Source organism: Herpailurus yagouaroundi, unplaced genomic scaffold (genome assembly GCF_014898765.1).
Source record: "Herpailurus yagouaroundi ecotype Mexico unplaced genomic scaffold, PumYag 212, whole genome shotgun sequence".
NCBI lineage: Eukaryota > Metazoa > Chordata > Mammalia > Carnivora > Felidae > Herpailurus > Herpailurus yagouaroundi.
The window spans coordinates 2,906,855-2,925,576 of NW_024412443.1; the positions used below are offsets into that span (position 1 = coordinate 2,906,855).

Below are 18,722 nucleotides of genomic sequence, written 5' to 3' on the forward strand. Positions count from 1 at the left end.
CTTGCACTCCTTGCAGTGATGTCCTATGACCAGTATGTTGCCTTTTAGCCACCCTCTGTACTATGGTGAACTATCACCCTCTGTACTATGGGGTGACTATCACACTACATTTGTGCATACAAGCAGCAGGTGGCTCATGGGGAAGTGGGCTGGTCTATTCTGCTATGCTCACTGGTCACATGTTCAGGTTCCCCTTTCACAAAGTCCAATATAACCAATATTTCTGTGATGTACCACAGATTTTAAGAATATCATCTTAAGATGTTCAGTTTTTTGAATCTATGATCCTTGCTATAAGTGCTTCTATTTCCTTAGTATGTTTTGCTTTTTTGGTTATATCATATATTAATATATTTTCAACTGTGCTTAAGATCCATTCAGTGGAAGCCCGTAACAAAGCTTTATCTACTTCTACCCCGCAGTTGGTAATTCTTCTTTTGTTTCTAATTTCTGGATTGATTGCTGTCTTAGGTCCCATTGCAAATGACGCATCCCTTAAAAACCTGTTGACAGCTATTCTTTATATCATAGTGCCCCCATTCATAAACCCCATCATCCATAGTCTATGGAGCAAGGAGATTAACACTGCTCTAAGCAGAATGCTGAATAGATATATTAAGTCCCCAAGGAGGCATTTTCTTGATTAAAATGCATGTTAAAACAAGACAATTTTATAGGAGCTAATTTTATAATTGATTCATGTTCTTAAATTTGAACATATTCCTATGAATTATGTACTCTTGATTGTATATGTTTTTGTTGTCCAACTATATGTTACAAATTTTACTATGAGTTAGCTTTTCTTACTCAAAATTATATATTTTTATATGTGCTTCTTGAAAATACTACAAGCCTGATCCATATTGACAAAATGTTTTGGAAATTGTTTGGAATTATTTTGACCTAAACAGAAATAAAAACATCAGAGAAAGGCATGCCTTGAATATCATTACCTTACCACGTACCTACATACTTGAAAGAACTTCACATTACTGGATACTGCCAATCTGGCAGGTAATACTGATTGGTTTAGATAAGAGAAGGTCACTGTTTAAATTTGTCTCTTTGTATTTATTCTTACGCCAAGGATGTATTAAGTAATAAAACGCTTAAGACTAGTAGATTACTGAGGGATTGGATTTAATGAGGAGATAGCACAGACATCCCTGGGAAAGTCTTGAAACCAGTTTCCAGAGGGTTCCTGGAAACGTGGAAGAGTTGCTTTATTCATGAACTCTGGACTATAAAACCACTGGTCTTCAACACTGAATATGGTTTGATACATTTCTTCTCTCTCTGAGCTTTCTGTGCAAAAATATATGTCATGCTTTATTCATCTAAACTTTCTTCTTTTTTTAAAATACTTTTTTAAATGTTTATTCATTTTTGGGAGAGACAGAAAAGGAGCATGGGAAGGGGCACAGAGAAAAGGAGACACAGAATCAGAAGCAGGCTTCAAATTCTGAGCTGTCAGCATAGAGCCTACCACGGAGTTTGAGCTAATGAACCATGAGAACATGACCTGAGCCAAAGTCAAACATGTAACTGACTGAGCCACCAAGGATCCCCTCTTTTTTATATTTTATTTTAAGGTTTTATTTATTTATTTTGAGACTAAGAAATAGAGAGAGAGAGAGAAAAAAAAAAAAAAAAAAAGAGAATCCCAAGGAGGATCTGTGCTGACAGCATGTGATTTGAACACAGGAACCATTAGATCATGACCTGTGCTGAAACCAAGATTCAGACAGTTAAAGAGACACTGAGGCGCTCCTCATGCAAATTTTATTTTATTTTATTTTTTTAAATGTTTTTAATGTTTATTTTTTTGGGAAAGAGAGTGTGAGTGGGTTGGAGCAAAGAGAGAAGGAGACAACAGAATCCAAAGCAGGCTCTGGTCTCCCAGCTATCAGCACAGAGCCCTACACAGGGCTCAAAACCATGAACTGTTAGATCATGACCTTAGCGAAAGTCAAATGCTCAACTGACTGAGCCACCCAGGCGCCCCCAACTTTCTTTATAATGGAGGGAAAGGAATTAGTAGTTACAGAGTGAAGGGAGATATATCAGAAACTGGTGTTGGATTTTACCTAGAGAGAATCACATATTTCTTGTATTATATAATACAGTTTTCACACTAAGTATGTCATAAAATTAATCATCTCAAAATTGAAAGTTTTATTTTTTCTCATTTGAAAAGTCTTACTTTTTTTTCTAATTTTTCTCATTTTAAAGCTGGCTAAATACAATATGGACTCTTTTATATCTCGGAAATGAATTCTGTAAAATGTGTCTTCCTACTTTAAAATCGCTTACTAGAAGATATTCAAAATTTAGGAACAATTCTCATTTAATTTCAGCCTGGGACTGGTACAAGAGGTATATCAGTCTCATACATTTCAGTATATACTAATCAATGTAGAAGGAATGAATAAATGAAGATTGCAAATCTCACATCTATCAAAACTAATAATCCTCTGTGGATAAAAAGGATTGCTCTTGCACTGTTGGTAGGAATGTAATAGTATAGAGGGTCCTCAAAGTGTTAAAAGAACATAAATACTCTATGATCCAGTAATTGAACTACTGGGTATTTACTCAAATAATATAAAACCCCTAATTCAAAGAGATACACGCAACCCTATGTTTATGGCAGCATGATTTACAATAGCCAAGTTGTGGAAGCAGCCCAAGTGTCCATCAATAGATGAATGCATAAAGAAGATGTAGTGTATATATACTATTGGAATGGAATATTATTCATTCATAATAAGAGAATAACATCTTGTCATTGGCAGCAGCATGGATGGAGCTAGAGTATTATTCTAAGCAAAATAAGCTAGTCAGAGAAAAACAAATACCATATGATTTAATTCATATGTGGAATTTAAGAGATAAAACAAAAGAGCAAAGGTGGAGGGGAGAAAACCCAAGAGACAGACTCTTAACTATAGGGAACAAACTGGTGGTTACCAAAAGGGAGGGGACTCAGTGGATGGGTGAAATATGTGATGGGATTAAGGAGTGCACTTGTTGTGATGAGCCCAGGGTGTTGTATGGAAGTGGGTGACATATGGAAGTGTTGAATCACTAAAGTGTATATGTGAAACTAATATAATACTGTATGGTAACTATACTGGAATGAAAATTTTAAGAAACTAATAGTTTTCCACAAACATTTCAAATTTCATCATACCCTCCAATTCTTTCCATAATTCCCCTAATTTAAGTATTTAATGTTGGGTAATCCTATAATTTATTTATATATCAGTTGTTTTTTTCTACTTCTGTTAGCTGTATAGTTGTTTTCTTGGAGTTTTTGTCATTTCCTAATTTCATATTCAAGGAACACTTTTACAAAGATTGTGATTTACATTCTGAATTTTTTCATCTCTAAAAAGATTTTATTCAGCTATGCCTCTTTATTTATACATAAATATATATTACTCGGATATATAGTACCCAATTTGTCAGAACACAAAGCACCAAACCCTTCTGTGAGTATTTGTTTGGGAGGTGGGGGAGGTTATAATAAGCAACCCTTGTCCTCCAGTCACTTTATGTTTTGTAGTGCAAATACCTCACCAGATGCTGTTTCTCGAATATTGAGAAGTTATGAAAGCATAACCTTGTTCCAAAAGCATAGAAGTAATGCATATTATCTTATAGGAGAAAAAAATAAAGTACAACTGTCATGTAACTAAAGATAAATAGGTGGTGGAGGGGCAGCCCGCCTGGCAAGGCAGAGCCCCTGAAGTCTGGCTTGCGAAAGCAGGGGGGGGGGGGGGCAGACTCTGTGAGGTCTGACAGCCAGCGGGACTTAACATATGGAATGTTAAAAGTCAATAGCTCTGCTCTCACAGAGCGGGGAGGGCTAGATGACACCTGGAGGGAGAGGTGTTGACCCCACAAGACAGATCTCAGCTGGGCAGGAGAACAAAGCCGTTGGCAAGCACCATCTCTGTCTCCCATCTCCCAGCCAAAATTCCAAAGGGACCCAGTTCCCCTCACAAAACTTGCTTGCACCACACAAACATCCAATGCTGTGCTTCTGTGGTCCATCCCTCTATCAGGTCTACCTCCCTCCTTTTACTACAGGGTCCCTCCCGCAGGGGACTCTTGACAGCAAAGGGAGCTAAGCCTACACCTCCCACCCCTGTGCACCTTGTAGCTAAAATCCCAGATCCCATCAAAGCAGTACCACAAGCCTGGCAGTGTGCATGTAGCCCAGACAGAGACCACACCACTTACAGTGAGTACTGCCCCTGGGAGAGGGGAAGATAAGGTACACACCAGTCTGACTGTGGCCCCTGTGGTGGGCTGGGAGCAGACATTGGGTTGGACTGCAGTCCCACCCACCAACACAAGTTACTTCCTGCAGCACAGGGGAAGTGCCCTGAAGGTTGGAGCCACCGCAGGGAGTACCCAAAATGAAGAAACAGAAGAATTCTCCTCAAAAGAAACTCCAGGAAGTAGTGACAGCTAATGAATTGATCAAAAACGATTTAAGCAATATAACAGAACAAGAATTTAGAATAATAATCATAAAATTAATCGCTGGGCTTGAAAAAAGTATTGAGGACTGTACAGAATCTATTGCTACAGAGATCAAGGGACTAAAAATTAGTCATGAGGAGATAAAAAAAATTCTATAAATAAGGTGCAAGATAAAATGGGGAAGACCATAGCACGGATTGAACAGGCCAAGGAGAGAATAGGTGAATTAGAAGACAAAGTTATGGAAAAAGAGGAACCTGAGAAAAAGTCAGATAAAAAATGCAGGAGTAGAAAGGGAGAATTAGAGAACTAAGCGATGCAATGAAATCCAACAATATCAGTATCATAGGAATTCCAGAAGAAGAGAGAGACAAAGGGGCTGAAGGTGTACTTGAACAAATCATAGCTGAAAACTTCCTGGATCTGGGGAAAGAAAAAGGCATTGAAATCCAAGAGGCACAGAGAACTCCCTTCAGACTTAACTTGAATCAATTTCTGCATGACACATCATACTGAAACTGGCAAATACAAAACTAAAGAGAGAATTCTGAAAGCAGCTAGGGATAAACGGGTCCTAACATACAAAGGTAGACACGTAAGGGTAGTCACAGACATATCTACTGAAACTTGGCAAGCCAGAAAGGAATGGCAGGAATTCTTCAATGTGATGAACAGAAAAAAAACATGCAACCAAGAATCCTTTATCCAGCAAGTCTGTCATTCAGAATAGAGGGCGGGGAGGGTAAAGGTCTTCCCAAACAAAAACTAAAGGAATTCATTACCATTAAACCAGCCCTACAAGAGATCCTAAGGGGGATTCTGTGAGTGAAATGTTGCAAGGACCAAAAAGTGCCAGAGATATCACTCCAAGCACGAAACCTACAGACATCACAATGACTCTAAATCCATGTCTATAAATAATAACAATGAATGTAAATGCACTAAATGCTCCAACCAAAAGACATAGGGTGTCAGAATGAATAGAAAATAAGACCCATCTATTTGCTGTCTACAAGAGACTCATTTTAGACCCAAGGACACCTTCAGACTGAAAGTGAGGGGCTGGAGAACTATCTATTATGCTACTGGAAGTCAAAAGAAAGCTGGAGTAGCCATACTTATATCAGAAAAAAACTAGACTTTAAATTAAAGGCTGTAACAAGAGATGAAGAAAGACATTATATAATAATTACAGGGTCTATCTATCAGGAAGAGCTAACAAATATAAATGTCTATGTGCCAAATATGGGAGGCTCCAAATATATAAAACAATCACAAACATAAGAAACCTTACTGATAAGAATGTGGTAATTGCAGGGACTTTAATACCCCACTTACAACAATGGATAGATCATCTAAACACAGAATAAACAAAGAAACAAGGGCCCTGCATGATACATTGGATCAGATGGACTTGACAGATGTATTTAAATCTGCATCCCAAAGCAGGAGAATATACTTTCTTCTCGAGTGCATATGGAACATTCTCCAAGATAGATACATACTAGGTCAGAACACAGCCCTTCATAAGTATAAAAGAATTGAGATCATACCACGCACACTTTTAGACCACAATGCTATGAAAATTGAAATCAACCACAGGAAAAAGTCTGGAAAATTTCCAAAAGCATGGAGGTTAAAGAACACCTCACTAAATAATGAATGGATCAACCAGGCAATTAGAGAAGAAATTTAAAAATATATGGAAACAAATGAAAATACAAGAATTCAAAACTTTGGGATGCAGAAAAAGCAGTCCTGAGAGGAAAATACATTGTAATCCAGGCCTATCTCAAGAAACAAGAAAAATGCCAAACACAAAATCTAACAGAACACCTAAAGGAAATAGAAATGGAACAGCAAAGACACACTAAAACCAGCAGGAGAGGAGAAATAATAAAGATCAGAGCATAAACAAACAATATAGAATCTAAAAAAAACAGTAGAGCAGATTAATGAAATCAAGAGTTGTTTTTTTTTTTTAATGAACAAAACTGATAAACCTCCAGCTAGGCTTCTCAAAAAGAAAAGGGAGAGGACCCAAATAGATAAAATAACGAATGAAAATGGAATTATTACAACTAATCCCTCAGAAATACAAGGAATTATCAGGGAAATCTATGAAAAATTATGTGCCAACAAACTGTGCAACCTGGAAGGAATGGACAAATTCCTAAGCACCCACACACTTCCAAAATTCAAACAGGAAGAAATAGATAACTTGAACAGACCCATAGCTAGTGAAGAAATGGAATCAGTTATCAAAAATCTCCCAACAGATAAGAGTCCAGGACCTGATGGCCTCCGTGGGGAATTCTACAAGACATTTAAATCAGAGATAATACCTATCTTCTCAAGTTGTTCCAAAACATAGAAAGGGAAGGAATACTTGCAGACTCATTCTATGAAGCCAGCATTACTTTGATTCCCAAACCAGACAGAGAACCAGAAAAAAAAAAAAAAAGAACAACAGGCCAATATCCCTGATGAATATGAATGCAAAAAAATTCTCAACAAGATACTAGCAAATCGAATTCAACAGCTTATAAAAAGAATTATTCATCATGATCAAGTGGGATTCATTCCTGGGATGCAGGGCTGGCTCAATACTTACAAATCAATCAACATGATACATCACATTAATAAAAGAAAAGATAAGAACCATATGATCCTGTCAATCAATGCAGAAAAAATATTTGACAAAATTCAGCACCCTTTCTTAAAAAACCCTCAAGAAAGTCGGGATAGAAGGAACATACTTAAACATCATAAAAGCCACTTATGAAAAGTCCACAGATAATACCATCCTCAATGGAGAAAAACTGAGAGCTTTCCCCCTGAGATCAGGAACATGTCAGGGATGTCCACTGTCACTGCTGTTGTTTAACCTAGTGTTGGAAGTTCTAGCATCAGCAATCAGACAACAAAAGGAAATCAAAGGCATCAAAATTGGTAAAGATGAAGTCAAGCTTTCAATTTTTGCAAATGACATGATATTATACATGGAAAACCCAATAAACTCCACCTCAAGTCTGCAGAATCGATAAATGAATTCAGCAAAGTCGCAGGATACAAAATTAATGTACAGGAATCAGTTGCTTTCTTATACACTAATAATGAAGCAATAAAAAGACAAGTAAAAAACTGATCCCATTCACAACTGCACCAAGAATCATAAAATACCTAGGAATAAACCTAACCAAAGATGTTAAAAGATCTGTATGCTGAAAACTATAGAAAGCTTATGAAGGAAATTGAAGAAGATACAAAGAAATGGAAAAACCTTCCATGCTCATGGATTTGAAGAATAAATCTTTGCAAAAATGTAAACACTACCCAAAGCAGTCTACACATTCAATGCAATCCCGATCAAGATTACACCAGCTTTCTTCTCAAACTAAAACAAGCAATCCTAAAATTTGTATGGAATAACAAAAGAACCCAAATAGCCAAAGTAATATTGAAAAAGAAGACCAAAGCAGGAGGCATCACAATACCAAACTTTAGCCTCTACTACAAAGCTGTTATCATCAAGCCAGCATGGTATTGGCACAAAAACATACACATAGACCAATGGAATAGAATAGAGACTCCACAATTGGGCTCACAAAAATATGGCCAAATAATCTTTGTCAAAGCAGGAAAGAATGTCCAATGGAAAAAAAGACAGTCTCTTTAACAAATGGTGCTGGGAGAACTGGACAGCAACATGCAGAAGGATGAAACTAGACCACTTTCTTACACCATTCACAAAAATAAACTCAAAATGGATGAAGAATCTGAATGTGCGACAGAAAACCATAAAACCCTAGAGGAGAAAACAGGAAAACACCTCTCCAATGTCAGCTGCAACAATTTCTTACTTGGCATATCTCCAAAGGAAAGGGAATTAAAAGCAAAAATTAACTATTGGGACCTCATGAAGATAAAAAGCTTCTGCCCTGCAAAGGAAACAATCAACAAGACTAAAAGGCAACCAACAGAATGGGAAAAGACATTTGCAAATGACATACTAGACAAAGGGCTAGTATTCAAAATCTATAAAGAACTTACCAAACTCCACACCTGAGAAACAAATAATCCAGTGAAGAAATGGACAGAAAACATGAATAGACACTTTTCTGAAGAAGATATGTAGATGGCCAACTGGCACAAGAAAAGATGCTCAACGTCCCTCCTCATCAGGGAAATACCAATCAAAACCACTATGAGATTCTACCTCATGTCAGTTAGAGTGGCTAAAATGAACAAATCAGGAGACTATAGATGCTGGAGAGGATGTGGAGAAATGGGAACCCTCTTGCACTGTTGGTGGGAATGCAAACTGTTGCAGCCACTCTGGAAAGCAGTGTGGAGATTCCTCTAAAAATTAAAAATAGACCTACCCTATGACCCAGCAATAGAACTGCTAGGAATTTACCCAAGGGTTACAGGAGTGCTAATACATAGGGGAACTTGCACCCCAATTTTATAGCAGCACCTTCAAAAATAGCCAAATTATGGAAAGAGCCTAAATGTCCATCAACTGATGAGTGGATAAAGAAATTGTGGTTTATATACACAATGGAATACTACTTGGCAATGAGAAAGAATGAAATATGGCCTTTTGTAGCAATGTGGATGGAAATGGCGAGTGTGATGCTAAGTGAAATAAGCCATACAGAGAAAGACAGATACCATATGTTTTCACTCTTATGTGGACCCTGAGAAACTTAACAGAAGACCATGGGGAAAGGGAAAGGGGAACAAAAAGTTAGGGAAGGAGGGAGGCAGACCATAATAGACTTAAAAACTTAGAATAAACTGAGGGTTGATGGGGGGATGGGAGGGAAGGGAAAGTGGGTGATAGGCATTGAGGAGGCCACCTGTTGGGATGAGCACTGGGAGTTGTATGGAAACCAATTTGACAATAAATTTCATGTTAAAAAAAATCACAAAATTTGATACCCAAAGAAAAGAAAAAGGAAAACTTTTGGAATTAATGTCAGATTTAGCAATATCAAAGGATACAAGATAAAAATATAACAGTACACTGTTGCTGGGAATTCAAAATAGTGCAACCACTCTGGAAAACAATATGGAACTTCCTCAAAAAGTTAAAAATAGAACTACTCTATGATCCACCAATTGAACTACTAGGTTCAAACAATATAAAAAGCAATACGAAGGGACACATGCAACCCAATATTAATAACTTCATTACCAACAATAGCCAAATTATTGGAAAGAGATCAAAAGTCCATCAACTGATGAATGGATAAACAAGAATTGGTATAGATATACAACGGAATATTATTAGCCCTAACAAAGAATGAAATCTTGCTATTTGCAACAATGTGGATGGAGCTAGAGAGTTACATGCTAAATGAAATAAGTCAGCCAGTGAAAGACAAATACCATAAGATTTCACTCACATGTAGAATTTAAGAAATAAAACAAGTGAACATAAAGGGGAGGGGGAGAGGCAAACCAAGAAACACTCCTAACTATAGACAAAAACTGAGCTTTCCTGGAGGGAGGGCGGTGGAACATTGGGTTAAATAGGTGTTTGGGATTAAGGAGGGCATTTGTTATGATAAGCATGGAGTGTTGTATGCAAGTGATGAATCAGTCTATACCAGAAACTAATATACTGTATGTTAAGTAACTGGAATTTAAATAAAAACCTGGAAAGGAAAAAAAATTAAAACACAATATATTTTTGTGTGGTAGCGATGAAAATTTGGAAGCCAAAATATAAAAGACCAATAAAATTAGTAATAATGCCAAAGAGAAATGCCATAGTAGGTACATATCTAAATATAATATGTATGGAATCTGTCTGATGAATACTTCAAAATGTTGATGAAAATATCAAATGAGTAATTACTATATTCATAAGGTGCATGAAATAACATAATAAATACATCAATTATCATAATTTTTATCTATACCTTAACAAAATTCCAGTCAAAACATAATTGGTTTCTCATAGATCTAGAACAACTGATTGTAAAATTTATATTGACTTGCCAAATATATTTATAAACCAAAAACATTTTTTAAACAATATTTTTTTACAAATAAGTCTATCTGATTTCAAGACTTATTATGAGAATACAATAATTAAGACTTTGTGGTATTAATAAAGGAATAGACAATAGATCAATGGGGAAAAACATAAAGTCCAGAAATAAACCCATACATATATGGCCATTTGATTTTTTAAAATATACATATAAAAACAATCCAGTGGAGAAAGGATAGTAATTTGAAAATTGGCAAAGGAATATTTCAACATTTGTAGGCAAAGAAGGAAACCTGACCAAAATCTCATGCTGCATACAAAAAAAAATCATAAAATTATAAAACTTTTGAAAAGAACTACAAAGAATATTTTAATAATGTAAAATCAGATAGTGCTTACTCATGACAACCAAGGCATAATCTATGCTGGGGGGGGGAACCCTAGATTTTATCAAAATTAAAAAATCAGTTATCTACCAGAACCAAAAGCACAATCTATATTTTTATATTTCTATAATATGTATTTTAAATAATTGACAATCAAGACTTCATTAAAATTAAAAACTTCTGTTCTGTGAAAGACAATGCCAAAATAATGAGAAAATAAGGCATGTACTGGCCTTATTTTTTTTGGAAATATATTTGGAAAATATATTTCCAAAAGATATATCTAATAAAAGACTATTATCTCAAACTCAAAACACTTAAAATTCAAAGATAAGAAAACAGTCAATCCCATTAACAAACAGGCCAAACACTTAACAAACAGCATCAAAGAAAATACACAGGTGACAAACAAATGAAAAAAAATGCTTCACATAACATGTCACCAGGGAATGCAAATTAAAAGAAAAATGAGGTATCACTACACACCTAGAAGAATGGTCAAAATCCAGAACTCTGACAACATCAAATACTGACAAGGATGTGGAACTCATTCAGTTTTTTGTGGAAGGCAAAATGGTACAGCCACTTTGGTAATAGTCCTGTGGTTTCTGGTAAGACTAAACACTCTTAATCTGTGGTCTAGCGATTTTGTTTCTTGGTACTTACCAAAAGAATTGAAATAATTGCACACAATATTGCACATGGATAATTATAGAAGCTTTATTTACCATTGCCAAAACAAGAAGACAACCAAGATGCCCTTTCCCAAGTGAATGAATAAATAAACTGGTATATCCAACAATGGAATATTAGTGCTGAAAAGAAATGCTCTATAAAGCACTGGAAAACCATGGAAAATCTTAAGTGTACATTAGTAAGTGAAACAAGCCAATTTATAAAGGCTGCATTCTGTATAACTCCCAGTAAACGTTTCTGGAAAGGGAAAAACTGTGGAGACCAAAAAAAAAGAAAAAAAAATAGTGGTTGCCAGGAACCGTTTGGGGATTAAGGAGACACGGTGGATTAGACAGATTTTTAGGTCGCTGCAATCACACTATATGGTACTATGATCAAGGATAAAACAGTAACTGAACCACATTGTAAAATACAGTGATTGGGTGATTATGGTGTGTCAATGCAAGTTTATCAATATTAAAAAACCTACCAGTCTGGTGGGGGGATGTTGATAATGGTGGGTCTATGAATGTACGGGGTAAGGAGTATATGTGGAAACTTTGAATCTTCCCCCCAATTTTGCTGTGAACCTAAAACCGGGTAAAAAAAGTCAATAAAGAAAAAAATAATACTTTGTGGAAGACAATGATAAGACAATGAAATTACAAAATAAAGTGTAATAAACTATTTGAAGACTGTATTCTAACAAGAAACTTGTATTATATAAAAATATATACTCAAGAGGAAGAAAATAAACAAAATAATTTAAATATTGGCAACACTTGAGGCATCTGGGTGGCTTAGTCGGTTAAGCTTCCAATGTCCATTAAGTTAGTTATTACAAATATGATAAACTAATAGCATAAAATAAAAAAAAATACATGCTTTTTTTGTACATATTATTATCCAAAATAAGAACTCAGAGTATATGTACTCCTTTAAATTGCTAGTTGCTTTCTAAAGGTGTCTGAAATTTAAAATTTCCAGGATTCCTTGGAACCTAAGAATGGTCAGATAACGCTTTCAAATTTAGAGTAACTAGAATTCTAATAATTGCTTTCAGAAAGGCTTTTCCAAATGGCTCAACTCAGCTTGCATCCCTTTCCCTCTTTCCAGGGGTCAGGACCCTGAGACAATGACTGGGGACCATGTGTATGGATGGTTGGAGTCACAGTAATGAAGTGCATGGATGGATGGAGCTGCCATGTTCCTTTGGTTCCTTAAGAGCAATATGAACACAAAGCTTAAGAAAAACCTAAGGGTGATGTTTAAAAGCGGCATTTATCTCTATATTTCTTTAGAGTGGAAAGAAAAATAAAAAGTGTCATTTTGATTAAGTGACATTTTTGAGGGGGACTTTCTTGGATTCAAGTGTATCAAACTTTCCAACAAATACAGTAATCAACCAAAGGGAAGCTGAGGAAAGGAAAGATGATTTGAGACGATGTGATAGAAAATATAGGGATGATTTCTTATCATTTTATAACATAGTGTACACCTCTATTGTCCAAAGGTCTAAAAGGTAAAAATAACATATAACACAGTTGATGATGAAATCTATTCCATAAAGTACATGAGAAAAAATGCAAAGACCTAAAAAGAGATTACAAATATTGCAAGTTATTATTTAAAAATTTAAATTAAAAACTACAAGCATAGAAGCCCATGTAGCCAGATAACTCTGGATAATGTCATTTGTCAAAATTTTCCCTGCAACATTTTATTGAAAATATTACAAAGTTATAGAAAAAATTGGAAGGGCATAATGAACATCTATATGCCTTTTATCTACAATCACCGAATGCACAATTTTATGTTAGACAATTAAACACGTCACAAATTTTTACTCTTCTATAATTTAACCTTTTTAGCCATTTCCACTAGATTGACTATAAAATTTGTATGTTTATATTATTATTATTAATAAGTCCCCATTATTAAATTGTTGGTAGTAATTTAGATATATGAAGAAGAGCTGAATATTCTCTCTAGAGTCATTATATATTTCCCTAAGGGAAAAGTGTGCATGATATCAACTATAGAATAAAATGCAATAGACACCCTATATATAAGTGAGAATTTTGCTTTTAATTATTAGTGCTTTTTGTGACTAGATCATTTAGCTTTCTTAATGTTGATTATTTTTTTAATGTCTATTTTTGAGAGAAAGAGGAGAGTGTGAGCATGCCAGCTGGGGAAGGGTAGAGAGAGCGAGAGAGAGAGAGAATTCCAAGGACGGTCTATGCTGTCAGCACAGAACCTCATGTGGGGCTCAATCCAGGAACTGTGACATCATGATCTGCGCTGAAATCAAGAATCAGATGCTTAACGTAGTGAGTCACCCAGCTGTGCCTGTTGAATATTTGTGTTAACAGTGAATATGCTTAAACTTGAAAAGAAATTTGTATGTTAAAATCTGGACTTCTGAAGCTAAAATAAATAATTGGATGATTGTGAAGATGTTAGTAAGGTGTTAAAACATATACATTTAAGAAACTAGTTAAAACTTATACTGAATGAATAAGATAAAGTGAGGAATTTTGAAAATTATAGATTGTATATTTATTTTTTTTTAATTTTTTTTTCAACGTTTATTTATTTTTGCGACAGAGAGAGACAGAGCATGAACGGGGGAGGGGCAGAGAGAGAGGGAGACACAGAATCAGAAACAGGCTCCAGGCTCTGAGCCATCAGCCCAGAGCCTGACGCGGGGCTCGAACTCCCGGACCGAGAGATCGTGACCTGGCTGAAGTCGGACGCTTAACCGACTGCGCCACCCAGGCGCCCCAAGATTGTATATTTAAATAAATGCTTAGCATAGCTTAATTTCAGCACTAAATATTAAGCATGTCCATAGAAGCGTGTGTCTAAAACCTCTGTAAGTAGAATGATGATGTATCTAACGAATTTTTCTGACCCGTTGACATGAATGTACACTCCCGAGAAAATTGGATCCATGACATCCAACAGACAAGAAGGATGCTATAAAGTGGGTAGAAAGATTAAATCTTGTATATTGCTAATTCTTTCCATTTATTAGCTATCAGTCATTGTGTTAAAAAGCCTACAGAACCTCTTTAACAATATGCCTCTAACAAAAATAATCCTCCTATTTTTAAAGATATGTTAAATATAATTTTCTTGATGTTGATGTCCAAATAAATTATAAATATTGAATTATTTCAAGACCTAAGATTTTTTGATGATTATTTTTGTTTAACTGAGTGATGTTGTTTTCCTTTATATAGTAGAAATTGGAAGGAACTATTTGCTAAAGAAACCAGCTTTATTTATGGTACATTTGGATTTCACATCATGCATATGGTAAGTCTTATAAATAATAGGATAGATTGATTTGTGGGTAATTTCCAAGAGAAACCCGATCTTAGCCACACATCCCCTGTTCCAATTCTAAATATATCTTTGGTTGCCTAAGACACCAAAAAGGAAAAAAAAAACCTGATTTCATATACATTCATGCTTACAGTTACACCAATCCCACAAAGCAGGTGAGATATTGCATTTCACACAAATTTCTCAGATTCTTTAGTATATGGATTATCCATATTCTGTGATAAAAAGGAATGTTATAGAACGTCCTTCTCAGCTATAAATCATTAATAAAAAGATTGCTTTTATTTTTCTAATTAAAAAGTTAATATATAAATTTAAATAATGACTTCAAGAGGATACTGCTGAGCTAAATAAAGTTCCATCACCAAGTAAACAAATTCTGAATTCTATGGGTGGAGACTGTATGCTTGTTTTAAAAAGTTAATAAAGAACAAAGTTCAGAGAATGTGCATTATGTTATGAATGATGCATATTGATTATGTTATCTGATATAGAACTAGTTTTTATGTTCATTAGGATGTTTTTGACTTATTTCACATTATCTTTGTTAAAAAAAGTCAAATCACTAAATGTGGGTAAAAAAAGTCAAATCACTAAATGTCGTTAAAAAATTAGTGTTTAACATAGAATTTAATGTTTACTATCTGACACATATGACATTAAATATAGAAAATAGTTTCAAAGTGACAAAACATCAATGAAGGTGTTGATTTGTGGAAGGTCAGTTACAGTTTTTTTTTCTAAAACTAAAAAAAAATAAATAAGTTATTTTTTTACAAACACTTAAACATTAAGATTATGTGGACTATTAAACTACATACCAATGCAATTAAAATTAAATGAGTTTGTACAGCCAGAGGATCAGTTCTGTATATACTCATTCTAACTAACTATTTAAATAAGATATTATCATTTCTGATTATATATATAATTTTAAACTTCATATATCTTCAAACAATTTGACATGTGGTGAAATTTTAAATCTTAAGGGTAAAGACATTGAATATTATGTAAATAGATTTGTTTACAGACACTGTCACCCAGGTTTTATTTATATATATTTTAAGTGTATTTATTTTGAGAGCAGGGGGGAAGGGCAGAGAGAAAGGGAGAGAGAATCTCAAGCAGGCTCTGTGCTTGCTTTGTGGAGCCCGACAGCGGGCTCTATGTCATGAACTGTGATATCATGTCCTGAGCAAAAATCAAGATAGGATGCTTACTGACTGAGCCACCGAGGTGCACCATGATTTTATTTATATTTTACTGGCTATTTTAATGTATTTAATGTATTTTAAGTATGCTTTTTGTGGAAAGATAAATGCTAATGTTCATATTTAAATTATTATAATTTTGAAGTTATAAAAGCATTCCCTCATCTATTTCTTACCAGTAGAAACAATTTGTTAAAACAGAAACCACACCATCCACTTTTTGTTAGTGAACAATTATTTAGATAAACATTCTTACATTATATGTCTCCTAGTTGCTAACAGTTATTCAAATTGTATATCATGTAAAATGCATGTTTGCCCTTTCAAGCTACTCAGAATTTAGCTAGTGCATAAAATTGTACACATTTAGATAATACAAGGCAAAATAATGTATATACCCAAGTGTTGTGAGAAGCACACCACCAATGTTCACTGAATTGTGAAATCCCAAACACTGAAGAAAGATTCGTAACTGCTTTACTGAGAATGCAAATCTTTATTGTCTCTTTAGTTTCTCGGGAGTCTGCTTCTTTATAAAGAAATATGGATGACTATTTCAAGAAACATGAATACAGAAATTGTTTTTCAGTTTTTCTAGTAAGTTAAATCTCTATCATAGCAACAGAACTCGTCAGCCACACACCAACTTTTTTCCAAGAATTTCTCATCCTTGGCTTTTTACTCTACCCTATTTGTTTCATTTCTTCCAGAAAATCCCTTGTGGAGAGAGGAGATGGACATTTACAATCTTACCACCGTGACTCAGTTTATCCTCATAGGGCTCTCTGACCTCCCTGAGGTGCGCTACCTTCTCTTTGTGGTCTTTGCCATCATCTATCAGGTCACTTTGGTAGGAAATGGGGCCATTGTCTTGGCCATTGGGACTGAGAAAAAGCTACATACACCCATGTATTACTTTTTGGTAAATTTGTCCCTCTTAGACATATTCTGCCCATCAGCTACTGTCCCCAAGATGCTGGAGAATCTTTTGACTAAGCACCACAGCATCTCCTTCCTTGGATGTGCTTTACAACTTTATTTCCTGGTAGCCCTGGCAGGGACTGAAGTCTTCCTTCTTGCTGTCATGGCTTATGACCGGTATGTGGCAATCTGTTTCCCCCTCCGTTACATGCTCATCATGACCAAGGTTCGCTGTGTCCAGCTGACAGCTGGGACGTGGGCAGCAGGATTTCTCAATTCCCTTCTCCATACAGTGTCCACATTCCGCCTGTCTTTTTGCAAGTCCAACCGCGTTAACCAGTACTACTGTGACATCCCCTCCGTGGTAGCCCTCTCATGCTCATCCACTTATGTAGCTGAAATGCTTGTTTTGGTGGTAGGAGGCATACTAGGGATCAGCGCCTTCCTAGCCACCTTTATCTCTTATATCTACATCATATCCACCATTCTAAAGATCCAGTCAGTGGAAGGGAAGCACAAAGCTTTCTCCACATGTGCTTCCCACCTCCTAGTGGTCTGCCTGTTCTATGGCACAGCAATATTTACCTACATTCGCCCTTCATCCAGTCCACACTCTCCCGCCAGAGACAGACTCATCTCCATGGTATACGGGGTTATAACCCCAATGTTAAACCCCATGATCTACAGCCTGAAAAACATGGAGGTCAAAGAAGCACTCAGAAGGCTTCTATGTCCCAGAGCATGTTTACAGCCATTATAATAGAAAGCAGAATGTATCAATGCTCACTTTAGAATAAATTCATAGGAATAATCCATCCAAGAATAGTGTTCAGTTGATGCACAGAACACACACTTATGTGCTCAGAAATTTATGAACACACATGTGCATAGAAGTGGTTATACTTATTTGTATATGTATATCTCTTTCTCTATCCACTGAGTTCTTAAAACTTAACATCCAAATCCAGACAGTTTCAAGAGTAAGCAGAGAACTTTTAATAATTAACAGTATAACCAGAGCTGGTCTTAAGTTGGGTATATGTTCATATCCATACCCATACTCATAAGTGTATCATCTGTATGTCTAAGAATTTTAAAATTAACATCTAACCATCTATTTGTAGACCTTCCTTTTACTAGTTTGCTTATGTGATTACCACTTACTATTATTTCACCCTTTCTCTTTCAATTTTAGCCAGCACTTACTCTACATTTCTATTTCTCTCTCTTTTCTTTTGACTCTATCCTTTCTCAATTCTACTTGTCCCTCCAAAGATATCACTTAATTTACCAAATCCAAGATTTAGATATCTAATTCAGAAATCTAGTTCATTTTACACTACTATTTTATTTTAACCTGAACATGATCAAAACTGAAAGTATCATCTTCTAATAAACTCAAACACACGCGCGCGCACACACACACACACACACACACACACACACACACCCCTTATCAGGCAACTTACATGTTGTTATCAACTTTTCCCAGCTATGCAGATTAAATTCCTGAGACTAGACTCCACTTTGCCTTGAAGCCCAGGACTTCCACTCAATGGGAATAGAAAGCAGTTGTTTATGACTGGGGATGGTTCACCCTTCACAATCCATTCCCCTCTTTCTGTCCCTCTAGAAATAGCAATATTTTCTTTCTGTATTACTGGTTACGTAATA

The 18,722-nt window shown here is 35.5% G+C and overlaps 1 protein-coding gene across 1 annotated transcript; it reads left to right on the forward strand.

Moving 5' to 3' along the window:
- The first annotated feature begins 16,860 nt into the window (after nt 1-16,860).
- LOC121016674 (olfactory receptor 5V1-like) lies at nt 16,861-17,808 on the forward strand. The gene has a single exon (XM_040454392.1). It carries the CDS (start codon nt 16,861-16,863, stop codon nt 17,806-17,808), a length of 948 nt encoding a protein of 315 aa, XP_040310326.1.
- Nucleotides 17,809-18,722: the final 914 nt, after the last annotated feature.

Bases quoted from the DNA above. Each gene is read 5' to 3' on its own strand.
- LOC121016674 (XM_040454392.1), top strand. From the start codon at position 16,861: ATGGACATTTACAATCTTACCACCGTGACTCAGTTTATCCTCATAGGG.